The 23,945-nt window shown below is 40.1% G+C and overlaps 1 protein-coding gene across 5 annotated transcripts in view; it reads right to left on the bottom strand.

Moving 5' to 3' along the window:
- Positions 1-359: 359 nt before the first annotated feature.
- Positions 360-23,945, bottom strand: part of usp6nl (USP6 N-terminal like) — a 65,091-nt gene continuing 41,505 nt past the window's right edge. For 3 of the 5 annotated variants that reach the window (XM_034225952.1, XM_034225951.1, XM_034225950.1), the window contains 12 exons: positions 22,434-22,513; positions 20,133-20,172; positions 19,698-19,778; positions 14,207-14,314; positions 13,190-13,299; positions 11,112-11,160; positions 9,895-10,015; positions 9,224-9,318; positions 8,553-8,618; positions 7,535-7,634; positions 7,304-7,456; positions 1,462-2,996 (listed from right to left, as the gene is read on the bottom strand). In XM_034225952.1, coding sequence (XP_034081843.1) covers positions 1,462-2,996; positions 7,304-7,456; positions 7,535-7,634; positions 8,553-8,618; positions 9,224-9,318; positions 9,895-10,015; positions 11,112-11,160; positions 13,190-13,299; positions 14,207-14,314; positions 19,698-19,778; positions 20,133-20,172; positions 22,434-22,513 — 2,538 coding nt within the window. Of the gene's footprint in view, positions 2,997-7,303; positions 7,457-7,534; positions 7,635-8,552; positions 8,619-9,223; positions 9,319-9,894; positions 10,016-11,111; positions 11,161-13,189; positions 13,300-14,206; positions 14,315-19,697; positions 19,779-20,132; positions 20,173-22,433; positions 22,514-23,945 lie in introns of all 5 variants that reach the window. The other 2 variants (XM_034225949.1, XM_034225953.1) reach the window with 1 other exon arrangement.

The following is a 23,945-nucleotide window of genomic DNA, read 5'->3' as shown; positions in this document are numbered from 1 at the left end:
GTGTAAACAAATCGTAAAAACATGTCAAAATGAGAAAAAAAGACTAATCTAAAAAAAGTCATTGTCCAGCTCTTTGTAGTAAAAAAGTCAGAAAAGTCATTTATAATTAAAAGTAATTTAGAAAAAAAAAGATTTGTCCTGCCCGTGTTGCAAAACATTTTTACATTGATTGCAAATACTGGGTCACATGACAAAGAAGCTATTGAAACCTGATTGAAACATATTGAGACTTCACACAGGCTTTAATTCCTTTGTAATAGTGTATACTTACCTATTTGCCTCTATCCTTATGCCCACTAGGAGGCAGAGTTTCGCTGTAAGAGGACAAAGGCATCATGAGAAAAAAAAGGAGCCAAAGATTCATTTTAACCCACCTCATTTTATTAAGCAAAGTATCAGAATGGTTTGCAATTAGTTGTTTAACAAATACAAAGATAACTTAGGGAATGTAATGAACAGTAAGGGCAATACTGTTTGAGTATAAATGAACCAGAGATGAATAATCATAATAATGTGACTTATTACATGTTGAAATGTGTGCCTCTCACTGTGTGTGTGTGTGTGTGTGTGTGTGTGTCAGTGTCAGATGACTCCATTTGACAGCAGCTAAACAGTAGTGATATGACAGTGTTGAGAAAAACAAGACAAAACAAACAAAATAAAACTGAAACGCCTTCACATCTATCTCGGCTGCATGTGCTCAAGATGTGGTAACTATCGAACATTAATGAAAAAACATGTGACCTATAGTTACATAGCCAATCAGAGGGCTTAAAGCCAGCAAACCAAAATATATAAAACTAAATATATATATTATTAGCCCTCACAATGAGCTCTGTATTTGGGGTCAGAATTTAACCAAAAAGTACACTGAGATACCCAACAAACTGTACTTCACGCTTGAAAAAGAAATGAATTGCACATCTGTTAATGGGGAAGGAATGACTACAAAATTAACATCACTTTCTACATTAGAGCCGCTGCAAATTTGAAATCGAATTGCACAGTGCTCTTTAATTATATCTTGGGACACGGTATTATTACTTCTTTTTGAAAAATAACATTCACGAGCATATAGAGTAGATCCATCTCTATTGACAATATCTGGAAGTAACTATAAAAAAATAAAGATGGAAAATAAATCAGTTTTGCCTTTTCAGGAGAGTTTCCCCCTGCTACTGATAACAACTCAGCATATTAACAAAAACATCCACTGTACATATCAGACTCTAAAAGATATATACTGTCACCTCTTGTTAATGATTTACATCCAAAAATAAAATAAAATCTTCAGTCAGTTTTTAAAGTGATCAGTAGAAACTTCAGAGGCTGGTGCGTGCTGCAACATTACAACGCGGCGTGACAGTCAGAAGGTCACGCGTCGAGAGCAAAGCTCGTCTTTCCACAGTGTCTGACTACACTTCAGTTCTTTCTTTTTTACAGTGTCTTGCCATTTGTCTATCACAGCAGCATGGACTCCTGCAGGGCGAACGCCTCCTGTGCGTGCCTGTAGTGTGGCCCTCCGAACAGCTGGGGGAGCTGTTGGCGAAGGACGGGCTCCTGGAGTGGAGTCCTGTAGTGGAGCAGGGGCTCTGGGTTGGGGGGGAAAGTGAACTCCTGAACGGGTGACATTTGGGCTCGCTCGAAGCTGGGTGAGCGGGGCACACCACCTGGGGTATGAGGGGGCCGCTCATCATCTGGAGCCCATGGGAGGGCCCCGTCTACAGGCCGCCGATGCCCCCCGCCTTCATGAAGTTGCTCACCCCTCTGATGCCCCTCAAACCTGTAGTCCACCGGGGTGTACACCTGTGAGGTGGAGGTGAGTTGCTGCAGGTAGATCGGGGTGGACCTCCCCTGGGTTTCCAGCTGCAGGGAGTGCTCTGGTGGGGGCCTCACGTTTCGGGGGTTCCCCGGCGGCCCCCTGCGGTAGGTTGTGTAGCAGTTGTTCATGAGAGTTTTCTCCGGGGAGGGGTTCTGGCGCTGGGTGGTGGCGTACGCTCGATCCCCGTACACCACGCTGGAGAGCGGGTTGAATCGGGAGGGAGGGCCGTAGAGTCGGTCCTCTCCCCGGGGGTCCCGGCTCACGCTGTAAGCAGGGTGGAGGATGGGAACTTCTGTTGTAGTTCTGCCCGGGGAGTGCTGCTGGGGGGGGGTGCTGTACTGGCTGCCGGGGTACACCCTCCCTGGACTGTTGTTGGTGAACGCAGGAGGGTGATTGGCCATTCTCGACCCGGAGGCGACAGACACCGTGCTCCCGGCTAGGCTCGGGCTGCCCTGATGGAGGGACGACACACTGAAGGGGGTGTCACTGCGAGGGGTCTTCATTCTGGACGGGGGTCTGTCAAGCTCCAGGATCTCTAAATCCTGCTCTGGCAGCCCCGGCACGTTGTCATACTGCGAGGCATTGGAGCCGCGGTTGGTGTCGGGGATGAAGCCCTTAGAGTTCGGGCGGCGGGGGGCCAGGGCGCTGTCCTCTGGGCTGGAGGGGGCCGGTGAAGCCCCCCTGCTCTGGTGGACGTTCCGCGCGGCTGCCGCTTTCACCGCCTCCAGCTTTGTGTCTGAGGGTTTGAACCAGCGGGGGGTGATCTCTTTGCGGGAGCTGGAGGCCGCGTTGGAGTTGTGGTTGGCGGTGGCGTGGCTCTGAGGCTTCCCTCGATCCACCGGGGGTGTCGGGGCGGGGGCTGAGGGCGTTGGGGCCCCCCTTTCAGGTGTAGTGGAATGCTTCCGCTGATCATTGGGAATCTCCCCCGACCCTCTTGAGCGAGCGTCTCTTTTTTCAGCCTTGTGATGGCGGATGGATTTCTCCAGCGAGTCCCGGCGTAAGCGGCTGGGGGGCCGACTGTCCTGCTGACGGACCGGTAGCGGATTCGGGTCCTGGGGGGGCTCCGCAGGGTTGGTGTGGCTTTGCCCGTTGGCCACGTGGTTCACCACCACCACTGGGGCCACCTCAGGAGGAAGCTGACCTAAAGGCTTCTTGGGATACTCATCTTCTTTACCTGCAAGATTAAAAAAAAAAAAAAAGGAAACAAATTAGAGCGCCATCGAGAAACAAAACAAATGATGGTTTGACACACGGTGTGGTGAGTCACAACAGGGACATGGATTCATGCAACACCACTGCCATAAAGAGGTAACACATAAAGGAGAAACACAATCAAATTTCCACAGGCAGAGCGAAGGACAAAAAACTAAATTAATTATTTCCCATCGTGCTGAAAGGGCTCATTAAGGAAGTGACAATCGATTGAGTGGTCGTTAAATAATGACTTTCACTTCATTTCATTAAACTGTACTTAGCTGCAGTACTAGCCCCAGACTTAAAAGGTCATGCAGACGTAATTCTTGATTTATGAACCAAGTTACTGAGACTAATGAGCATTAAAGCTACAGAAATATGTCTTCACTTAGACTTGTTCAAAGTTACTATTGCAAATCCAGTGCATGTTACAAGAAATGACATTGATAAGAATGCTTTAAGTAAAATACAGTTAACAGGAACATAGACACAGTGATGGTGTTGTTGGGGCTGTGAGGCAAAGTGTGAAGTCAGGAAACAGCAGCTGAGAGAGGAGGGATCCAGGAAGTAAACTTCTTGAAAATGTGAAATGTGTCTGTCCATGAAGAATTTATCCACTGGCTTTGGACTTTTTCTCTTTTTTTTTTTCTTCCTTTCTTTTTCTTTTCTGTCCCTAACCCTCATGAGAATTGTTAAATGTATGTGAAAAAAGTTCAAATTTCTGGTCTTTTTCAACGTAAGGAGCAGTTTTGCAAAGGGTTCGTTCTAGCGCTAGAGTAATACAGTTTTCTTTCAGGAATCCTTCATCCTGTCCACTCTTCATCATTTCTCTAAATCTTGCAGATGAATAATGTTTGAAACCTATAGCTGCATTCTTAATATAACATGTTCTGAACTGAGTGCGTACGCTGCCACTCTACATCAAAGATTCATCCACACAGAGTCAATTATACTGCTGTGGTGATGTGGTTAGGGAAAGAGGAGACCATAAAACCACTGGCATTTCTCACAGTTCAGCCCATTCAGATACAAAAATGTAAAATCATCCCCCCTGCACACCAGCAAATGTGGTAGCACTGTTTAAACAGAAGTTAAACAAAAGCCTCCAGTGTTTGGAAAGTGGCTCATTATCTTGTCAGCGTGCAGTGAAAGGAACAGAAAGCTTCTGTTGAAGCTGTGTGGGCTATAAAAGAAAGTTCCTCTTTCAGCTGCAGTACTAAAACATCTTACAACATGTGAAGTCTCTGCTGCTGTTATACAAGGTCAACTAACCTGCGACTAATAACAGGAAAACGTCACATAAGGACCCGAAACATATATTTTGAGAGGTGATCATTTCAGTAAATTCATCATTTGGAAAAGCAATCTTGTCTATTTAAAATTATTAACCTCACCACTTGAGAGGACAGTGAACAAAAAAGGTGCCCATTAGATGATTATATAAATAGCTTAACAGTTATAAATTATATATTTCAAAAACATACTTAAACTATAATTGAAATATTTTATCTCAAAAAGCTCAACGTAATAAATGGCACTAACAATCAATTAGTCAGCCACCAGAGGGCACATGATGTCTCCTGAAAGTCCTTTATTGACATAAAAAAAGGCAGTAAAAGGTAAAAAAAAAAAGAAAAGAAACAAGAGGAGAGCCAGACACTGCAGGACTGAAGCAACTTATTTATAAATATTATAATGTGGGGGGATAAAAAAACAAAACAGTATTTTGTGAGGGCAAACCCTGAGTGCTGCTGGACAGACAGAAGACAGACAGGACTGACTGAGGGACAGATGGACAGAGACATGGAGAGGGGAACACCAGTCAGGATAGCCCACCGGTTACTGTTGTAGGAGGGGATGTGGCCCCCACTCACGGCCACACTTTTGCTGTTGTTGGCTAACATCGTTTGAAAGGAGAGGGAGAGAAGCAGATTATTGAGAAGAGCAAGATTAGAAAAACACACACCGCTAATAATGCTAATGCTACGAGCTAAAGGACAGCAGGAAGAAACAAGTAAAAGCCATGATACCAAAAAGGGGCATTTGTTTCATTGTAGTGTTCGACTGGTGCCTTTTTTCCAGTAAGGACTGTAGAGCTGCAATGATAAGTCGACTTATAGATCAACATGAATATAAGGCAAATGCTATTTGTACCCGGGTCTCTATAGTGAACAATGCTATTTGTACCCGGGTAACTATAGTGAACAATGCTATTTGTACCCGGGTAACTATCGTGAACAATGCTATTTGTACCCGGGTAACTATCGTGAACAATGCTATTTGTACCCGGGTAACTATAGTGAACAATGCTATTTGTACCCGGGTAACTATAGTGAACAATGCTATTTGTACCCGGGTAAACTATAGTGAACAATGCTATTTGTACCCGGGTAACTATCGTGAACAATGCTATTTGTACCCGGGTAACTATAGTGAACAATGCTATTTGTACCCGGGTAACTATCGTGAACAATGCTATTTGTACCCGGGTAACTATCGTGAACAATGCTATTTGTACCCGGGTAACTATAGTGAACAATGCTATTTGTACCCGGGTAACTATAGTGAACAATGCTATTTGTACCCGGGTAACTATCGTGAACAATGCTATTTGTACCCGGGTAACTATAGTGAACAATGCTATTTGTACCCGGGTCTCTATAGTGAACAATGCTATTTGTACCCGGGTAACTATAGTGAACAATGCTATTTGTACCCGGGTAACTATAGTGAACAATGCTATTTGTACCCGGGTAACTATAGTGAACAATGCTATTTGTACCCGGGTAACTATCGTGAACAATGCTATTTGTACCCGGGTAACTATCGTGAACAATGCTATTTGTACCCGGGTAACTATAGTGAACAATGCTATTTGTACCCGGGTAACTATAGTGAACAATGCTATTTGTACCCGGGTAACTATCGTGAACAATGCTATTTGTACCCGGGTAACTATAGTGAACAATGCTATTTGTACCCGGGTCTCTATAGTGAACAATGCTATTTGTACCCGGGTCTCTATAGTGAACAATGCTATTTGTACCTGGGTAACTATAGTGAACAATGCTATTTGTACCCGGGTAACTATAGTGAACAATGCTATTTGCACCCAAAGTAATTTTTTTATGCAAAAATTGAAGAAAATTGTGTTTTCCAGACTTTCAAATATGGATAAATCCCTTTTTTCTCAGTTTAATATCATATTAAAGTGAATATATTTTGGTGTTGGACAAACAACAAGATATTTAAAGATATTAACTTGCACAAACATTTTTCTTTGCTATTTTCATTTTATAAACCAAAAAATCAAAAAAGGATCAGCTGATTAGTCCAATCGTAATTGCAGCTTTTGAATGCTGATTTTGTGAAGCTATTTTTTTATTTGATTATTTATTTGTGTACTACAATGTTTTGCCTATGGTTTTAATATTATTTGTTATTTTATAAATGATTTAAACTAATTGCTGATTTAGGAAAATTCTAGAAAGTGGTTTAAAAAAGCCCAAGGTGATGACTTTAAATAGTTTTCAAATCACGAAAAGATTCAATATACATTTCAATAATACAGGTAAATTGATCAAATGTTTACTTTTTGCGCAATTGTGAATTGAAAGAAGAGGTTGTTCTTTATCAGTATTAAGGATACTAAAAACCACAAGACAATTGTATGAGTTCACATTATATCCTATAGTCCAAAACTAGCAAGCCACATGTCTGGGAGCAAATTAGTTTGATATGCTAAACAAATATGTCCAGGATCCGTAGAATTTTTCAGAATAATGGGTTGCAGATTAACATTTTCCAAAGGGGGGTTTGTTCGTTTAGCATGAAACACTTGAAATAACTAAAGGATAAGTTAAAAAAGAAAGTACAAAGAAAGTGAGGTCAAAGAAAACTATTTCTGCTAAAAAGTTAGCAATGATTGAGTCAGATCTAAACATTTCAGCTCACACTGCACTTTAACTTCTATTCATGTGCCTTTTGTTATTCATGTTTTATTATCTGTGTTTTTAAATGCCATTTTATAATATGTTTCTTAATGTCTTTCATTTTTGCAAAGCACTTTAAATTGCCTTGTGTTGAAAGGTGCTATATAAATAAACTTGCCTTGCCTTGAAATAAAATAAAAATGGCACACTACTTTAGATCAGACTTGTAGTAAAATACTGAAATAGCAGAGTATTAGTTTGAAGTTGCCTCTGGTTTCAGACTCAGAGTCGACTTGATAAATGTCCCTTCTGGTATTACAGCTGTTTGCCTCTGGCCCTCGTGCTGCAGCAGTACCTGGGGCAGGCAGCTCCATCTTGGTCTTCCTCAGCTCCGTCATGGACGCCTGCAGCTGATCCACCACAAAGTCGTCCTCGAAGAAGAAATTTTTGGACAAAGTCACCTGCAGAAACTCCACCAGCTCCTCCATGGACAGCTTCAACAGGTGCTCTGTAGAAAACATACACACAGTTAGACATAGTGTTTGAGCGGTGGACAGCAGATGCTAGCACTGTGCCGTCAGCTCACTCTTGTGCAGTTTGAGGATGGTGTAGGACATGGTGGGCAGCACCCTCTCTCCCTCCAAAATGTAGATGTCCCAGATCCTGAGGGTGAGGGTGAAGGGAGTCTGCACAGCAAAAACACAACAAGAGGTGAGGTTATAATCGAAAACCAAAATTAACAATGTTTCACTAGTTTATTTTCCTTCCCTTCTCATTAGTTCCTATGATATAAATCAATGTAAACATTTTTAAACGCCTCAGTAATTTTTTTGAAAACTAGGAACCAGGGGCGGTTCTAGGGGGGGCCAACTGACTTCGGACCCCCCTGAAAATGAAAAGTTTATGATTAAACAATTTATTGGCTGACGGAATACAGATTCTAACGTTATTTGTCATTCTAGTCGGACCCATTAGAGCGTGAAAACTGTAACCATGAGTATCTGAAGTAAATATGTGTACTGAAACAATACCAATAACTGTATCGCATTGTTTTCTTATGCGCAATTACTTCATACTGTCTTTGTCTTTTTCGTCCTGCATTTATTGTGCCCCTCTCAGAAAATAACTGGCCCCAGCATGGCCCCCCCAGTCAAATTGGTCTAGAACCGCCACTGCTAGGAACTGTAGTTTTTAGCAATAATTATTTTTATAGTTAAAACAGGCTGTAAATGACAAGATAGTACAAAATGTAAACCGTACTTAAATGTTTTCCTCTGGACTTAAGTTTTCATTCAACTTATTTATTTGTATCACTCATTTTTTAACCAGGAGAAAATGCATTTGTTGGGGACTTGTTATTAGCATCAATTCATTGGTGTTTCAGGGGTTTTGATAACAAGAGTAATACGGAACATCACCAGGCTTATCGATCAAAAGTGTCATGTTGATGTATAATTTAGAGTGATTTTGAAGTCATTTTTTCCCCTGATTGTGGAATCTAAATATTAAATATGTCTTTGGATGGAAAGTTTTCACAAAGAAATGTTCCTATCTGTCTGCAGTTTTATTTCATTTGATATGCCATATGTTGGTAATGTACTCACTCTATCCAGGAAGCACTGGAAGAACCACTTCATGGTGTAGAGACTGGTTAAAACCTCCTGGGTGTCCTGCAGCCGCACAAACAAACAAACAGGAAGTACTTTTAGTGCAATTAGCAGGTTTATAAAGGTCTTTGTCCAACGATAATATAATATGTTTCTGTGCACATTATCAGAAATATTTTCAGCCAAACTAAAACAACAAACATTTCATTTTCTTAAAACGGTACATACAAAATCTGTCTTTTGAAAAAAATAAAAACTGTTAAAACCAATTGACAATTTTACAAAAGACTTGAGTATGTAATGTATGTTGTTTTACATTTTTTTTTAATGATTCTTCACTACTAATATTTGTATATTTCTGGACATTTAGGACATTTATATTTACTTGGTTTTTAAATCATAATCTCTGCATCGTTCTGATTATTTGTTTAATTATTGTACTTTTTCTTTCTTTGGGAAATAAACATTTGTATATGTGTTTTGTTGGAAAAAACTAATTACCCCTGAAGGCAGGTGTATCAAGTAATTCTACTGTAAATACAGGAAGAGATTTCTCATATAATAACTTAATCCAACAGCTGTATTTGATCCCTGAGTTATTTGGATAGCCTCCCTGTACTGTGACCAGTTGTTGGATAATTCAGCACTTATTATTCATCTGCTCTCACCAGGTGCTGCTTCAGTTTGGGCATCATCTTCTTCAGGATGCGGTCGTGGTGCTCCTGGAAACGCATCAGCTTCGGGAAGCCCGGGATAAAAAACCCTGAAGTTGAGGACAAAATGGATCACATCACATTTTGTCATTTTTAAACTATTTTGAATTGTAAAGCCTACAAAAATGGGTTACATTGTGTATTGTACAATGTGCACATTTCTACTTTTTATGTAACATTTTTATTACATTTGATTATAGCTATTTTTAATTTTGACTTTTTATGTTAATATAAATACATATTTTTTCTTTTTTTATTATGAATCTGTATTGCACATTCAAATTTTACTTAACTTCTTTTGCTTAAAGGATATATTCTTATTTTTGTCTCAATGAAGCAAGTGTCCTAAAACCAGATTTCCCCAGTAAATAAAGTATTCTGATTACATTATCGGCCGTATTGGCAGATATCTTAAGTCAGGTATCAGAAGTTTATAGAAACAGAAAAAAAGTGAAACAGTGCATCCCTAATAATATTAATGTCATCACAATTATAGCATATCGTTTTCAGTTACGAATGTATTTAGTCTTTTACATGCAGGAAACACTTGTGGGGTAGGACTTTATTTTAGCAAGTCTTGTATTTACCATATCTCCTCCCCCCCCTTTAAAGAGTTCCTTTGTTACCGTGCATGGAGTGCTTCGGCCCAGACAGCAGTTTGACCAGAGCCCAGAAGGCGTCCTCTTCATTCATGTAGATGAGCAGCAGAGCAGTGATCTGACTCATGCCCTGGCAGTAGCCCACCTCCTACACACACACACACACACACACACACACACACACACACACACACACACACACACACACACACACACACACACACACACACACACACACACACACACACACACACACACACACACACACACACACACACACACACACACACACACACACACACACACACACACACACACACACACACACACACACACACACACACACACACACACACACACACACACACACACACACACACACACACACACACACACACACACACACACACACACACACACACACACACACACACACACACACACACACACACACACACACACACACACACACACACACACACACACACACACACACACACAATCAGTATGAGGATATCAGAATCAGATTTATTACCAGGTAGGTTTACACGTACGAGGAATTTGACTTGGTGTCGTGGTGCATACATAAAAGTAAAACAAGAATTAAAAACACAGGCACAGAACTAGAAAAATATGAAAAATAATACAAAATATAGTAAAATATAACAGTATTTACATTGCAATGGAATGGAATAAGAAGGAATAACATATGGAATAAATATCAGCAGTAATACTAATATTTTGCTTACTGACAGAATGTATACATCCATAACTAAGTAGTATGCACATAACACATGAGACCATTCTGTCTTCTCTAAGAGTTTTCATTGTCCTGATTTCATTTAATGTTTCACCGCGTTTCCTTTGTTTTGCAAATACACTGAATTCAATTCTTAAATAAACGGGCTGTTAGCATAAAAAACAAGGCAATAATTCTCAATAATTTGAACTTTTTGACAGTCTTATGGTTTTACCTGTTTATGTTGGCAAATCTTTTTTGTGTGTGGCACCTTCTGTCCATCACTATTATTTAAAGTGTGCATTTTCTGGGAGGCATTAAGACTAATGGAAATTATATTTGTCCTTGTTGAATAATCTGAAACTCTGGATAATGCGTACAAAAGCTAAAAACTAAAATGTTAACAAGACTAAGAAGACGACGTGTATATCCTACATCCAGTACACATGCGAATAGTAAAAGCATAGTAACCTGCAGTATTGAGAAGACAGTGTGAATGACTCACCGTATTGTACATTGAATAAGCTGTGAGGACGTGGAAGAGAGCCTGCTGCCTGAAACACAAAGAAACCACAAAAAACACAGCGTTTAGTTCCAGGACTGTAAGGCCCCGGCCACACGAGGACGAAAACGGTCGTTTGCGTTACTGTTTAGTGTCATATAGACCGTTCGGCCACACGAGGACGACCGAATACGGCACTAAACGACTGCGGAAACGATAACGGGTCCCAAGGTGGATAGAACGGCATACGCAACGCTCTGGGGGGTCCAACGGCTCCGTGTGTACGTCATATACGATCATTTTCTGATAATGATGAGGCAATAGCCCCGCCTCTCCCCACCTCTGCTGCTCACCCCCGCGTCAAAGTAAACTGCACACTGAATTCAGATTATTTATCTTTCTCTCGATATGGACCTAAACGCGAGTGAAGTCTAATCTGACAGGACGGAGACACCTCTCAAACTACCTAGTTATAAATATGTTTATTTGTACTGTCGGCCGGGTCACTCATTACTGGATCAGCTGCTGCATGAGACAGACACTGGCGCTGTCCGAAGAGAGGGAGGAAAAAGAGAGGCTCCGTGTATTTTATTATTATATTATATAGATTCGTTATTCATTTGTTTTAAAGCTCAATAAATAACAAAGAAGACCTTTGACCGGCACTTTTATAATTTTGTCGGAAGATTTAAACTTTAATACACGTTGACTGGCGAAAACTGCCCGGTTCCCTCGGCCCCCACCGCGGAGAATAAACAGAAGGGCAACCATGACAACCATGCTTCTTCGCTGCTTTTGTGGAGGAAGTTACAGCGCCACGTACAGGCTCCTGCATATGTACTGCAGCTTCTCCAGCGGTTGGAGCTAAACGGAGCGGTCTCGTGTGGACAGACACTATCCGGTGAATATTGCGTGTGGACGGAAGCTTTTTTGCGATTGCGTTTGCGTTAATCCTATGCGTTTAGCCGTTTTCGTCCTCGTGTGGCCTAACTAAGTCAAAGTTTGGGTTCCTTCTTCTCACAGTTTTATCACACATTCACACAGAGGAGCTACACGTCAGGGGTACAATCTATAAATGTGGTGAAAATGAAGTGTGAGCTGAAGGCACCATTTGTTATTTCAAGGTGTTAAAACAGGTGTAGTTTCCATATATAGAGTACAGCTGGTTTACTGATACTCGTTGCCTTGAAATTAATCAGAGCCTGCTTTAGTTTCATGGTAACAAAGCAGAAGTCCAAATGGAAAAAGAGTCTCTTATTAATGGGAAAGCTTTAGGGCTCAGATATTAAGAATCAATTAGTGCAGATTTAAAATTCAAACACCCAGCACACACCTATTATACTTTATATATTCAGATAAACTAACCATAAACAATCATATTGCTCTATTCTGACTGTATATCTGTGACGCTAAGTGCCAACCCATGTGATATATCTCTATCAGTGCTTCTCAAAGTGTGGTCCGCGGACCACTGGTGGTCCGTGACCGCCCCCTAGTGGTCCGTGAGTATATTGGTAACATTTCATATTGGAAATTAATTAATTAATTAAAGTTTTCAGCACTCTCGCGGGAATATCTCCGCAATGGGGCGAGCTTAACTTTCACTTTCAATTGCATGATATAGCCCAGCGCAACACCTTCATCAAACATGTTGCCACTTGTTTGTACCATTTTCAGGCGATTTGTAATCTGTTCGAGAAAAACGATGTGATTTTGGATATTTGTGGAGTTAGGTGGTCCGCGAGTGTTTTTTAATTGGTTAAGTGGTCCTTGGTGTGAAAACGTTTGAGAAACACTGCTCTATCTAGATGGCAGTGCAGATATGCGAAAAACTGAACAGACAAAAGTTGCACAACTTCCTGTGTCCACTCTGTGGCGCTAGAGAACACACGCTTAACAAACATGAAGTTGATCACATCATGTGAAGAACACATAATATCCTTTTTATATATATTGGATGGTGATTTTTACGTAAGGCAATAGGTGTTAAATTGCTTTTGAAACGGTGTAACCGTAACTTCATCTCGAATACAGTGTTATAGCCATAGGAGAGTAAAGGCAGGGTTCCTGCAGATACCCACTTGACATCGTAGCGGTGCATGAACATGATGTGGTCTCTGTAGGTGCGGTTCACGTCCAGGTCGATCTGCCGGATGTCGGGGGACACTCCCCTGGCTCTGGCCTTCAATTTCTGCAGAAAACACAGAGGTCAGTGATGAGGAGAGTGACTCCAAGGAGACAGATACTGAACCGTGCTTAAACATCCTGCTGGAGTACATCTAAGAGGCACAATATTTACTCAAAAACTGAATTAAGAGCCTGCGAAGTTTGAAAGAGAGAGTGAAATATAACTTATCAGATACAAAGGATAGTTCATTTCCCTAATCTCAACCCAAATTCTGCCTTTTGTATCTCTATTTACAACATAATTCAGCTTCTTAACAGCATGTTTTATACTTTGAGAAAGCATTTCAGTGAATAATTCAGATGAAATGTATCATGTGTCAGAACATAAACATTTTCCAGTTTGAAGAAAGTTCAATGAAGATTTATGTTAATTTGGTAAAAAGAAGATTTTCATGACTTTAACAAGTTTCCTTCGAATGTTTTGGGGTAAAAGGTTTATAAAGTGGCGTTTATTACAAGTCTCCATCTTATATTTGATATTTAATCCGTCTTGGCGTCAAACAGATTTAATAAAATATCATACAAAAGGATCAAATGTTTTTTTATGGACAGAAAAGTCCTCATTCACAGTTTAAGTTTCTCACTTGATTTGCTTTGTTTACAGCGGTGGCCTCAGCCTCAAATTACAATCCGTTCCACACAGCAAACATATTATTGATCCTGCGTGCCAAACTTTTGAATGAGATCCAAAGTGTGTTCTTTACAGTGTGCAGGAACACGCTCTGCAGGATTACACAAACACACAATTACGCTTCCAAACCCACATCCTGCAGCTCGGTGAAATCAAATAAAAGGAGCACGCTTCTGAGTCTTTATGAGGCCTGTGCTGTAATTAATGTTATAAACTGTGTGTGGGGGAGCCGGGCTGTAAAGTGGATTGTGTGTTTAGTGGTGAGATCTGGGCTCAGTACCTCGTAGAAGTCCTTCTTCTCCTCCTTTATTTTGGGGACATCGAGCAGCAGACCCCAGACCTGCCCTCGCAGCTGCAAGGGGATTCCCTTATAGACCCTCCTCCCCAGCTGAAACACACCGCAGGAGTTTGTTAGGAACACTTCCAGAGAGGAGTGCCTCGGGAACACACTCCACATTCATGTAGACCTGAGCTCAGAACAGGTCAAATACTGATCGAAATATCAGACAGGAACGTCAATAAACACAAAATGATGATGAGTTTCATGCTGCATACCCGACATACCTCTATTGATTACAATCTTTATTGCCAATTAAAAACAACTTATTTACTTATTAAAGGGGCCCTATTATGCTAATTTCAGGTTCATATCTGTATTTTGTGTCTCTACTCTACTGTGACATGTCTCCATGCGTTAATGTTCAAAAAGCTCTTTAATATTCTCATGCTGCACCTCTTTTCACCCTCTGTCTGAAACCAGAGCCCAGTCTGCTCTGATTGGTTAGCTGGCCGGCTCTGATGTGATTGGTCAACTGTTTAGAGAAGTCCCGCCCTTTAGCCTATCACGTACAATGTGTTGAAGCACTAGCCAATTGAAGTGTGATGTCAACCTAACACTCTACAGGTAAGCCCCCAAAACATAATAGGGCCTCTTTATAATGAATAGTTTCAAATAATCCGTAATACATAATATTTCTATCAATATCATTCCTCAATTTGTTGGTTGATATCCTGAATCATGTTTGGTTTCTTAATGTTTAGTGCACCTTTTTTGTTCAGTATCCAATTATAATCGTTGCTACCATGTGGGATTTTGAAAGAAATGTAAAAATAAAACATTCAGTGTTCCTTGAACTCACAAAGTTAGTCAATTTAACTTTTATACTCACCTGGATTTTTGGCCATTATTCAATACAAGGTGTTACCTTGTATTCTTGTTTACAAATGATTTGAAATGTCTCTTTTTACGTTATTATTAACCTTTATAGAACATTCAAACACAGATGTTTGCTTACAGTAAGCTTACAATGTACCCTTTGTATCTGCTAGGTAAGGGTGGATGCTGCACACCACAGAGATGCAGCAGAGCCTCGGGCAAATTCAAAACTATAATCCAGAATAGAGGAACAAATAACTGTTGAGTGTTTCAGAGATGGAAACAGTGCGTTCATCAGTGTACTGGGAGAGGAAGCAGAGGGCTCTGCAAGGTGAGCCTCCACCATCTGGCTCCAGCAGAGATGGTGGGAGTTACTGCATGCCGAACGGCACAAAGTCATTCACAAAGAGATGGGAAATCATTGCGGACTCTGGGGCGAGGAAGATTAAGTCTTCAAATCCAAAGTGCTGGAACAGCAAAGCTAATCGCGGCAGTGAATTTCTCCGAGTGCAGATATTAAAAGCCAAGCAGGCGGAGCAGTGATACAGCAGATATGAAGGTGTTGGAGTGTCAGTGTGACTGACAGGAGGACAGACTGAAGAGGACATGCCCTCTATTAGAGGACCGTATCCACTAAACATCCTCAGGGTAAAAGTGGCTCTTGAGCTAACAGCGCTCATTTTAGGATTCCTGTTCTTGGAGTAGCATTTATCCACAAGACCATACAAGTGAAAAAGATGTTAGATCTACTCCTACGTCACTAAGGCCACATTTACACTTTGCATTCAAAGGTCCCCTATTATACTGTTTTTCATCAATATATTATAGGTCTCAGATATGTACAAAACATGTCTCTGAAGTGTTTATGTATAAAAGACATGAAAAAGTGGATTTTGCATAATAGGTGACCTTTAAAGCGTCTCACATCCTGATGAAATTCACCTTTACTTAAACTAAATGTAATATGTACTTGTTTCACGAGACCACAGGTCTTCTGCACTTTGGCGGTTGAGTTACAACAATAACAGTTTAGCCTGCTCAGTTTAGTTAGCTAACATCCATCCTTACCTTAAGCAAACAGTCATATTCTTAAACTAGGGCTAAACCATTCAACTAATGGAGGGGGCGCTGTTCTAGTCCAAATATGCTTTAAAATACCATTCATAAATCAGAAAAAGGCCCACCAGGTGTGACTCCGTCCTAGATTACATTTAAACTGTTTTGATTTTGGCTTTTGGTGATTAAAAAAGATTGTATTTTATTATATATTTTATCTTTAGCATGAAATGTTATGTTGTTTTCAATCGCCACGTGTAAAACCAGAGGAAACAAACTCACAAAGATGTGTGAGGAAGAGATGAAAGATAATGAAGAACCATAACTTAGCTGTTGTCTGTTAACTCTCCATATTAAAAAGAAACCACAGACAGAATGAATGGCTTTATATATGTGTGCGTGTGTGTGTGTGTGTGTGTGTGTGTGTGCGTGTGTGTATGTGCGTGTGTGTATGTGTGTGTATGTGTGTGTGTGTGTACTTTATCACCATCCTATCACCACTCTGGGGACACTAGCTCTGATGGGCAAGTCAATGAGAGCATCTGTTTCACTAATCATCCTGTGAGTGTGTGTGTTTATTTGAACATGTGTGTAAACATTTGAATGTCTGTTAATGTTTGCAGTTCCAGGCTTCCCTTGCTTGTATTGCCTACAAATAACGCATCATTATAACAAGTTTTAATAACTAAATGACAACATATCCATATAAGGTGATTTCTATACAAGTCCATTCAAGCAAAACCTCTTTTTAAGTTGTAAAGATTTCAGATAAAGCAACATAGTAAAGTATGTCATTATTACCAACTGGTTTCCGACATTGTTCTTTAACACTTGAGGTCTGTAAGAATATCTTCTGGAAACGAGCAGTTTAGCAACGGTTTACATGACCTTACATTACATAACATTTCACTTGCTAGACGCTTTTATCCCAAGCGACTTACATATATTCAATACTGGGGACAATCCCAGCCATTTGGGGTCGAGTGTCTTGCCCAGGAACACAAAAGCACGCTGACTGCCGCGGGACTCAAACGTGCTCTCCTCTGATCTGAATATCAGCGCACTATCGCACTGAGCCACAGGTAGCCTCCCTAGGTAGGTTTAGCTAGATACGTTTAAATAGCCAACATCTATCCAAAACCTTAAACAAACGCATGAGTCATATTCTAATGTTCAAATCGTGGGAAGAGCTATATTTTTTTAAAAGGCAGGGTGCACTCAGTAGATTGATCATCACCAGGTGACACCAAAACAAATATTTTAACAAACACGATATTTTTTAAACAAAATAAATGATTTATTACTAAGAAAACATGTCAGTGGTCTTTGCATTCACCATGTTGCAATCACTTCGTCTATGAAGTGTTTTTTTCTGACTTGGCTGATACTTCCAATCATTACCCTTTCTCTCTGTTTGCCTAGAAATGTGGTCAAATGTCCATGAAACCGGCTTAGTGTTACCGCAGACGAACCAGCCACTGAACAGCAGTCTCTACATCCCCAAGCTTTCAGCTCCAAATCAACACATGTGATGTTTCTGAGCCACCTCTAATGAAGAATGGCACAGGGACACAGCTTCAGCCTTTCTCACTGGGTCATCGATGCCACAATATTATTACTGTTTTGCTAAACACTACAACCTCCAGCGTGCTACAGCTCTCCTTCCTACTGCGGGCAAAACGTTTTCTCAGCAGCTGGCGAGCGAGGAAACAAAATAAGAGACGTATCAAGCGGAGAAGAAATATCCCCGAAGCTTCAGAGAAGTGACGAAGTGATGAAAGGAGTGCTCTGTGTCCTTGGCTGTTAAAATGCACTGCTGTAGAATGAGCCTCGCTGAGCTCAAAGTGGCAGCCAGGAGAGTACTTCACATTTCAAAGCCCACATAACCACACAGTAAACCCCTGCTGATGGATTACACACAAATGAAGGACATGTGGAAGCGCTGCAAGCACCACAACACAACGTGCGGCTGAAGAAACCTCTGATAACTCAAACAGGGGTATGAGAGGAAGGCTGGATGATTTGGAAAAACAAGTCATTGCGATTATTTTCCCTCGTATTGCAATTGATATATTAATCACGATAAAAGGCAGTGTTATTTTTAAGATGCCAAGATCCTTTAGCGTCATTTAGGAGGATTTTGGCGATTAAAAAAGAACAATGATTGTATTTTATTATATATTTTATCTTTAGCATAAAATGTTTGGTTGTTCGCCACGTGTAAAAGTTGTTATTTTTAGGCACTGTACTAAACAAGGATCTTTTATTAAGTCTGTAGAATTCTTTTTGTAGGCTGGGACCTTTCTATAGCATCACAACAGTGCAGTGCAGTGGTGCAGGGATGAGTCCCTATGCCTTCAAATGAGTCAATATTGTATCACTTCATGTTCCCCTAACTAAAATCTAAACTTTTTTACTGAATGTAAAGCCTGAAATAAATGAGTGAATCGATTTTGTTCTAGAATATGTCAGTAAATACCACACTGGGGAATGTCTGTAGCTTTTACGTGTCGTAAAAATGTCGGTTTCTAAAAACTGTCTTAACGATATCAGGGAATTGTCACTCTTGAAACATTTGACAAATCATGTTAAAAAAGTTTGAAGTGATCATGATGTGATTTTCTTTAAAGAGGATCTGTACCAAACAAGGATTCTTCATTAAAGGTGGGGTAGGTAAGTTTGAGAAACCGGCTCGAGATACACTTTTTGTTATATTCCATGGAATGCTCTTAAAGGCCCTGACACACCAGGCCGAAATCGGCCGTTTTCGTTAGTCGGACGACGAATCATGCCCTGTCGCCTAAATTCAATTTGGTGTGTCCCACACCGTCGGCCGTGACACGCCTTATTTGGCCTTTCATGGCCGTGCGTCTGTCTTCCGGTTGTTGCCTCTTTTGAATGACGAATACACACTACCGCCGCCTGCTGGTAAGGAGAGTTATTGACACTCACGCATGCGCAGTTTGTACTTGCTCGGCTGAAGTCTTTGCGGTGTGTTCCAGTGCGACACATGGCCAAGACGCAGGAGAACACGGCGACGCAACAATCGGCGTCGGCGAGTTCTCTGGTGACTGCTTGGTGTGTCAGGGCCTTGACATCCCGATAGCAATGAATATCTTAAGTGCTTTGACAATAAATACATAAAAAAATTCATCTGTGGAAGCCGTAGTACTGTAAAAAGCACGACCAATCATTTTAGCCGGCCCGGCTAAAATAACTGGATGGCCTACCTGCCTGTCAGCCTTCCATCTGTGCACAAACTTATCTCGTGCCCTCATTGGTCATGTGCGCGTTCGTGTGTGTTGGAGGAGGGGCTCTGTAAGGAAGTGGCAGATTTGTTCCGGCTGTGTATTTTCAAATTCTGGCGCACTCGAGCTGGTTTCTCCAAAATTACCTACCCCACCTTTAAGTCAGTATAAGAACATTTTTTTAGACAAGGAATGGAAGAACGTTTTATTAAATGATATAAGTACTTCCTTTTCCATCACTGATAGTAAATGTGGGCGAGTGTGAGAGGGTACAAAGAGGATGAGATACAAACAGAAACCCAGAAGCTCACCTTCTCGCTGTTCTTGTATTTGTCCCAGCTCTTCAGCATCTTCAGCCACTTTGAGGTCCTCTCCACCTCCATGTGTTTTTGCTGAAAGAAAAAAGAGATACGTTAAATATGGATAACTTCTGCTCACGTCAGAACACACTTCATTCAACATGTTTGGCTGTTTAAAATGCAGATTACGTTCAGCTCTTCCATGTTTTATCCATGTTTCTCATTCCCAAAAATCAATTATATCCTAATATAGTATCATTATAGATAACTGGGTCAGTAGAGCCTCTAAGGAATTATTCTGTGGATTTATTTATTTCATTTCCAGATATAGGAGAAGTTCATTTGACTGATTGGCATAGATCAAAAGTAACATTCCTGAGCCCTTCTATATACACAGATTCATATTTGTTTGAAGTACAGTTAAAGATAAGAAATGAACTAACTCACCTTCTCCTCCACTGAGTCATAGGATGGAAGTTCATTCTCACTGAGAGGAGAAGAAGAAAGAAGGAGAGAAGAAGATAAATAGGTTAGGACTCATCCCCTAACCCACAGTTCCCGGCTAGTTTCATCCCTGCTGTTACTTGTCTTGTGGAAAAATCATAAAACACTTCTGATGAAACACAGAGTGATATCCGGGTCGGTGCTCGTCTCACTCTCCCTGACAGGAACATCAAACATGTCAGCGGTCACCCAAACAGGAAATAACAAATCAGACATTCCACAGTCCTTATCTGGCATCAAAGTCTCTGCAGGAGCTAATCTGTGGAGATCTTTCATTCATCTCTCTTCTATTATTCTTGAAAACATTACATATGTTTTCTCTTCAGGAAACGATTTGGAATTTTAACGAATAGTAAAAACAAGTCAGTGAAAGTCGTCCGTACCACACAAGTAAACTCACTGCCGAGGTCCATCCAGAATAGAGTTGAAAAAGATGAGAATGATGAGAACATTTTCCTCACATTTTCTTACCAAATGATTAATTGGTATAAGAAAACAATTACAAATTCTCTGATTAAAGCTTCTTAAATGTGGATATTTCTGGTTAATACATCTATGAAAATAAACTCAATATATTTCAGGGCATTTGAAGAGGTCATCTTTGATTATTGGGAATCTTTTTCCAATATTTCTCCCAATTTTCTGGTCTTTTATTGACCAAAAAAACTAATTATTAGAGAAAATGTACAATAAAATACATCCACGTCCTGATGTTTTTTTTAATTTGTTATCATGAATTCCACAATTATGCATATTAATTGCATATAGACGAATGAGGTATTACATTTTTATACAAATCAATTAAAAGAGGTATGAAGCTCTGCATTTAAGGACTCAATAGGTCGGAATCAGAGTTCTTTCAAAGCAAAGAAAGTGTGAAAATATCAACCTGAATGAGAAGAAGCCCTCTAAACATGTATTCTTGCTCTACTTTCTGTTAACGCAGCTTCTTGAAAGCAGCAGGAGATCATGGCTCATCTGGACAGTGACCTCAGGCTAGAGCTGCTCAATTAATCGTATTTTAATCGCGATTACGATTATGGCTTGCAACGATTACGAAAACAACGTAATCGAAATTAAACGATTATTTTTGTATTATTATTATTATTATTTTTTTTAAATATTTTTTTTTTTTGGTTTTTCAGTTGAATTATACTTAAAGTTCAGGGTAATCAACTGTTAAAAACATACTGTTCACATTTTTTTTCTCCAATAAATGGATGTTTTCAAAGTAAATGGATAATCGTTTTTAATAATCGTGATATCAATTATTGACCCAAATAATCGAGATTATGATTTTTGCCATAATCGAGCAGCCCTAGTCTTCAGTAGAGGTGGCAATATTGTCACCTGCCTGCGCTCATCTCTGAAACCAGACCATAGAAACAGGCTGGTGGTTCTAGCAAAACATCTTTAAGAGATGACATGAGCAGCCCTACCAGCATTTGCCATGGTGGCCAAAACATTTTTATTTGGTCTTAAATTGTAGTTCAACATTTATTTCCTGTTACTTCTGGACCATGACGGTGGGCCAGCCTTTAATGTTTAACTGAGTGGAATCTGTTGAATATGTTTTACCAAAATGTTGGCTATATGTTAAGGAGTTTTCAGGTTGTGACAGTGCACTGCATTATATTTGTTGATCTTGTTTATTGGTATTTATTATTTTGATATTATTTATTTAAATGTAGACATGAATGTATAATTTATTTTATTTTATTTTGTAATGGTTTTTCAGTTGATTACCCTGAACATATAATTCAACAGCTAAAAAGTTCAAATTATTATTTGTATTTGTTTTAAAGTACAATAAATGGATGTTTTCAAAGTCAATGAATAATCACATTTAATAATCGCAATTACAATTATTGACCCAAATAATCGAGATTATGATTTTTGCCATAATCGAGCAGCCCTACCTCAGGCTACTTCTGTCCTTAAACAAACAATGTTGTGGACCGCTCCACTGTCTCCTCACACTGATGCCCTGTGATTGTGGCTTTCCAGGCTGCTTCCTGCCAGCCCGTATATAAATATATGTCTTTATATAAATATATGTCTTTATATGAATATATGTCTTTATATAAATAACAGTCCAGCAGTGTGCCGTTTAAAAAGCCTCAGACACTCAGCAACACTGGCCTTCACAGCCTCTCATTTCCTCTCAATGCGCTGCTACTGTTCAAAGAGCTTTTTCACTCAGTTATAAGGACTAATGACGGGTTGTGTTTGTGTGAGTCTTACTGAACAAAGCCGAAGCGGTCGATGACTTTGTACAAGCGGAAGTTGGTGTCCTCCCAGGGCTCAACGGTGGCCTCCTTCCCCTGAGACCAAGGAGAGAGGGGGGGTGAATAAAATGTATATGCACTATGAATGTAACATAAAGATTTACAGAAAGGAAACAGGCAATCATTTCTATTAATAACCCATTTCAGATCTGTGTGTCAGTATGAATATACCCAAGGGGATCCAAGCAGGCTTACATAATCATGTGATACCTCTTGAAGAAAAACACGTTTTGTAATGGATACTGTACTCATTTCATATCATGATACCATTCCACTATGCTATTACTTTTACTACTACTAATGTACTTACTACTTTACTTATAGTATATTTTTTTGTCATATGATCTGCCTTGTCTACTTTCCATTTTATCATTTTAAAAAGCTAATTTAAAACCTTAAATAAGAAAAAGTTAAGATGTACTTCTAGATGTATAAAAAACACTGTAAACACCAACGTCTCACTTATAAATTAGGGAGTAAATAACCTGGATGTGAGAGTACAAATATATAAAACTGAATATGGTTGCCTATGCAAACAAAAAACAAAAAAGATAGTAGTGCAAAAAGACAAATAATAATAATAATACAGGAACTGAGTTTGGGGGTTTTCAATGCAAATCAGCTCTTTCAAGACGTCCTGATGAAGATATGATGGACAATTTTGAGAATTGTATATAAATTGATGAGTCAACTCATCCAACAATTAATCAAAAATGTTTTGAATCATGTGTTACAGCCCTGTGGTTTGTCTGACCCTGGTGGCGCGCTGAAAAAAACGGAAAATGTACTTTTGATTGAGAATGACATGCCACCCACGTTCTTCAGGTGCAGAGAATCACGTTTTGATTGGCTGATACTTCAGGAGGGAAGCCACGACTCCCGCGCCCTTGTGAGAGTGTGTCAGCTCAACAGTGTGTTTATGAGACACAGAGAAACTGAGTGCGTGTGTGTGAGAGCAGATATTAACAGGTGTGAAATGAAGTGCCAGACACCCACCTGCGTCACCGTCTGACAGAAACAGAAAGAGCAGCACTAGATAATTCACCATCATGGACCAATGACAGAAAAAACCCCAATAAGAGTGTGTGAAGATGGATTATGTATAGGGAGAGCAGGGGGAACGGAATGGCGCGTTTCCACTGCAGCGGGTAGCTCGCTTTAAGCGTGCCGAGCCCGTTTTTGGTTGCGTTTCCACTTGGCCTAGTTTTGACCCGGGGCTACTTTTTCACCTTTTTTCTGGCCCGACTAAATCGTGGTTCTAGGGCCAGGAACAACCAGGCTGAGTCGGGCTGAGTATGCTAAACTAGAGAGAGAATCACTGGCAAGGGGGCTACAACTACAACAAGATGAACATATTTGACCGTGAATTAATTGTAATACACGTTTCAAAATGATGCCGAAGTAACAACATACTGATACCGGTTAGTAAAAACCATGAATTAATGCTTTGACAAGTCTGCAGACAGAC

Source organism: Gymnodraco acuticeps, unplaced genomic scaffold (assembly GCF_902827175.1).
Source record: "Gymnodraco acuticeps unplaced genomic scaffold, fGymAcu1.1, whole genome shotgun sequence".
Taxonomy (NCBI): domain Eukaryota; kingdom Metazoa; phylum Chordata; class Actinopteri; order Perciformes; family Bathydraconidae; genus Gymnodraco; species Gymnodraco acuticeps.
The sequence above is the reverse complement of the archived record's forward strand: the minus strand, read 5'-3'. Positions and strand labels throughout refer to the sequence as shown.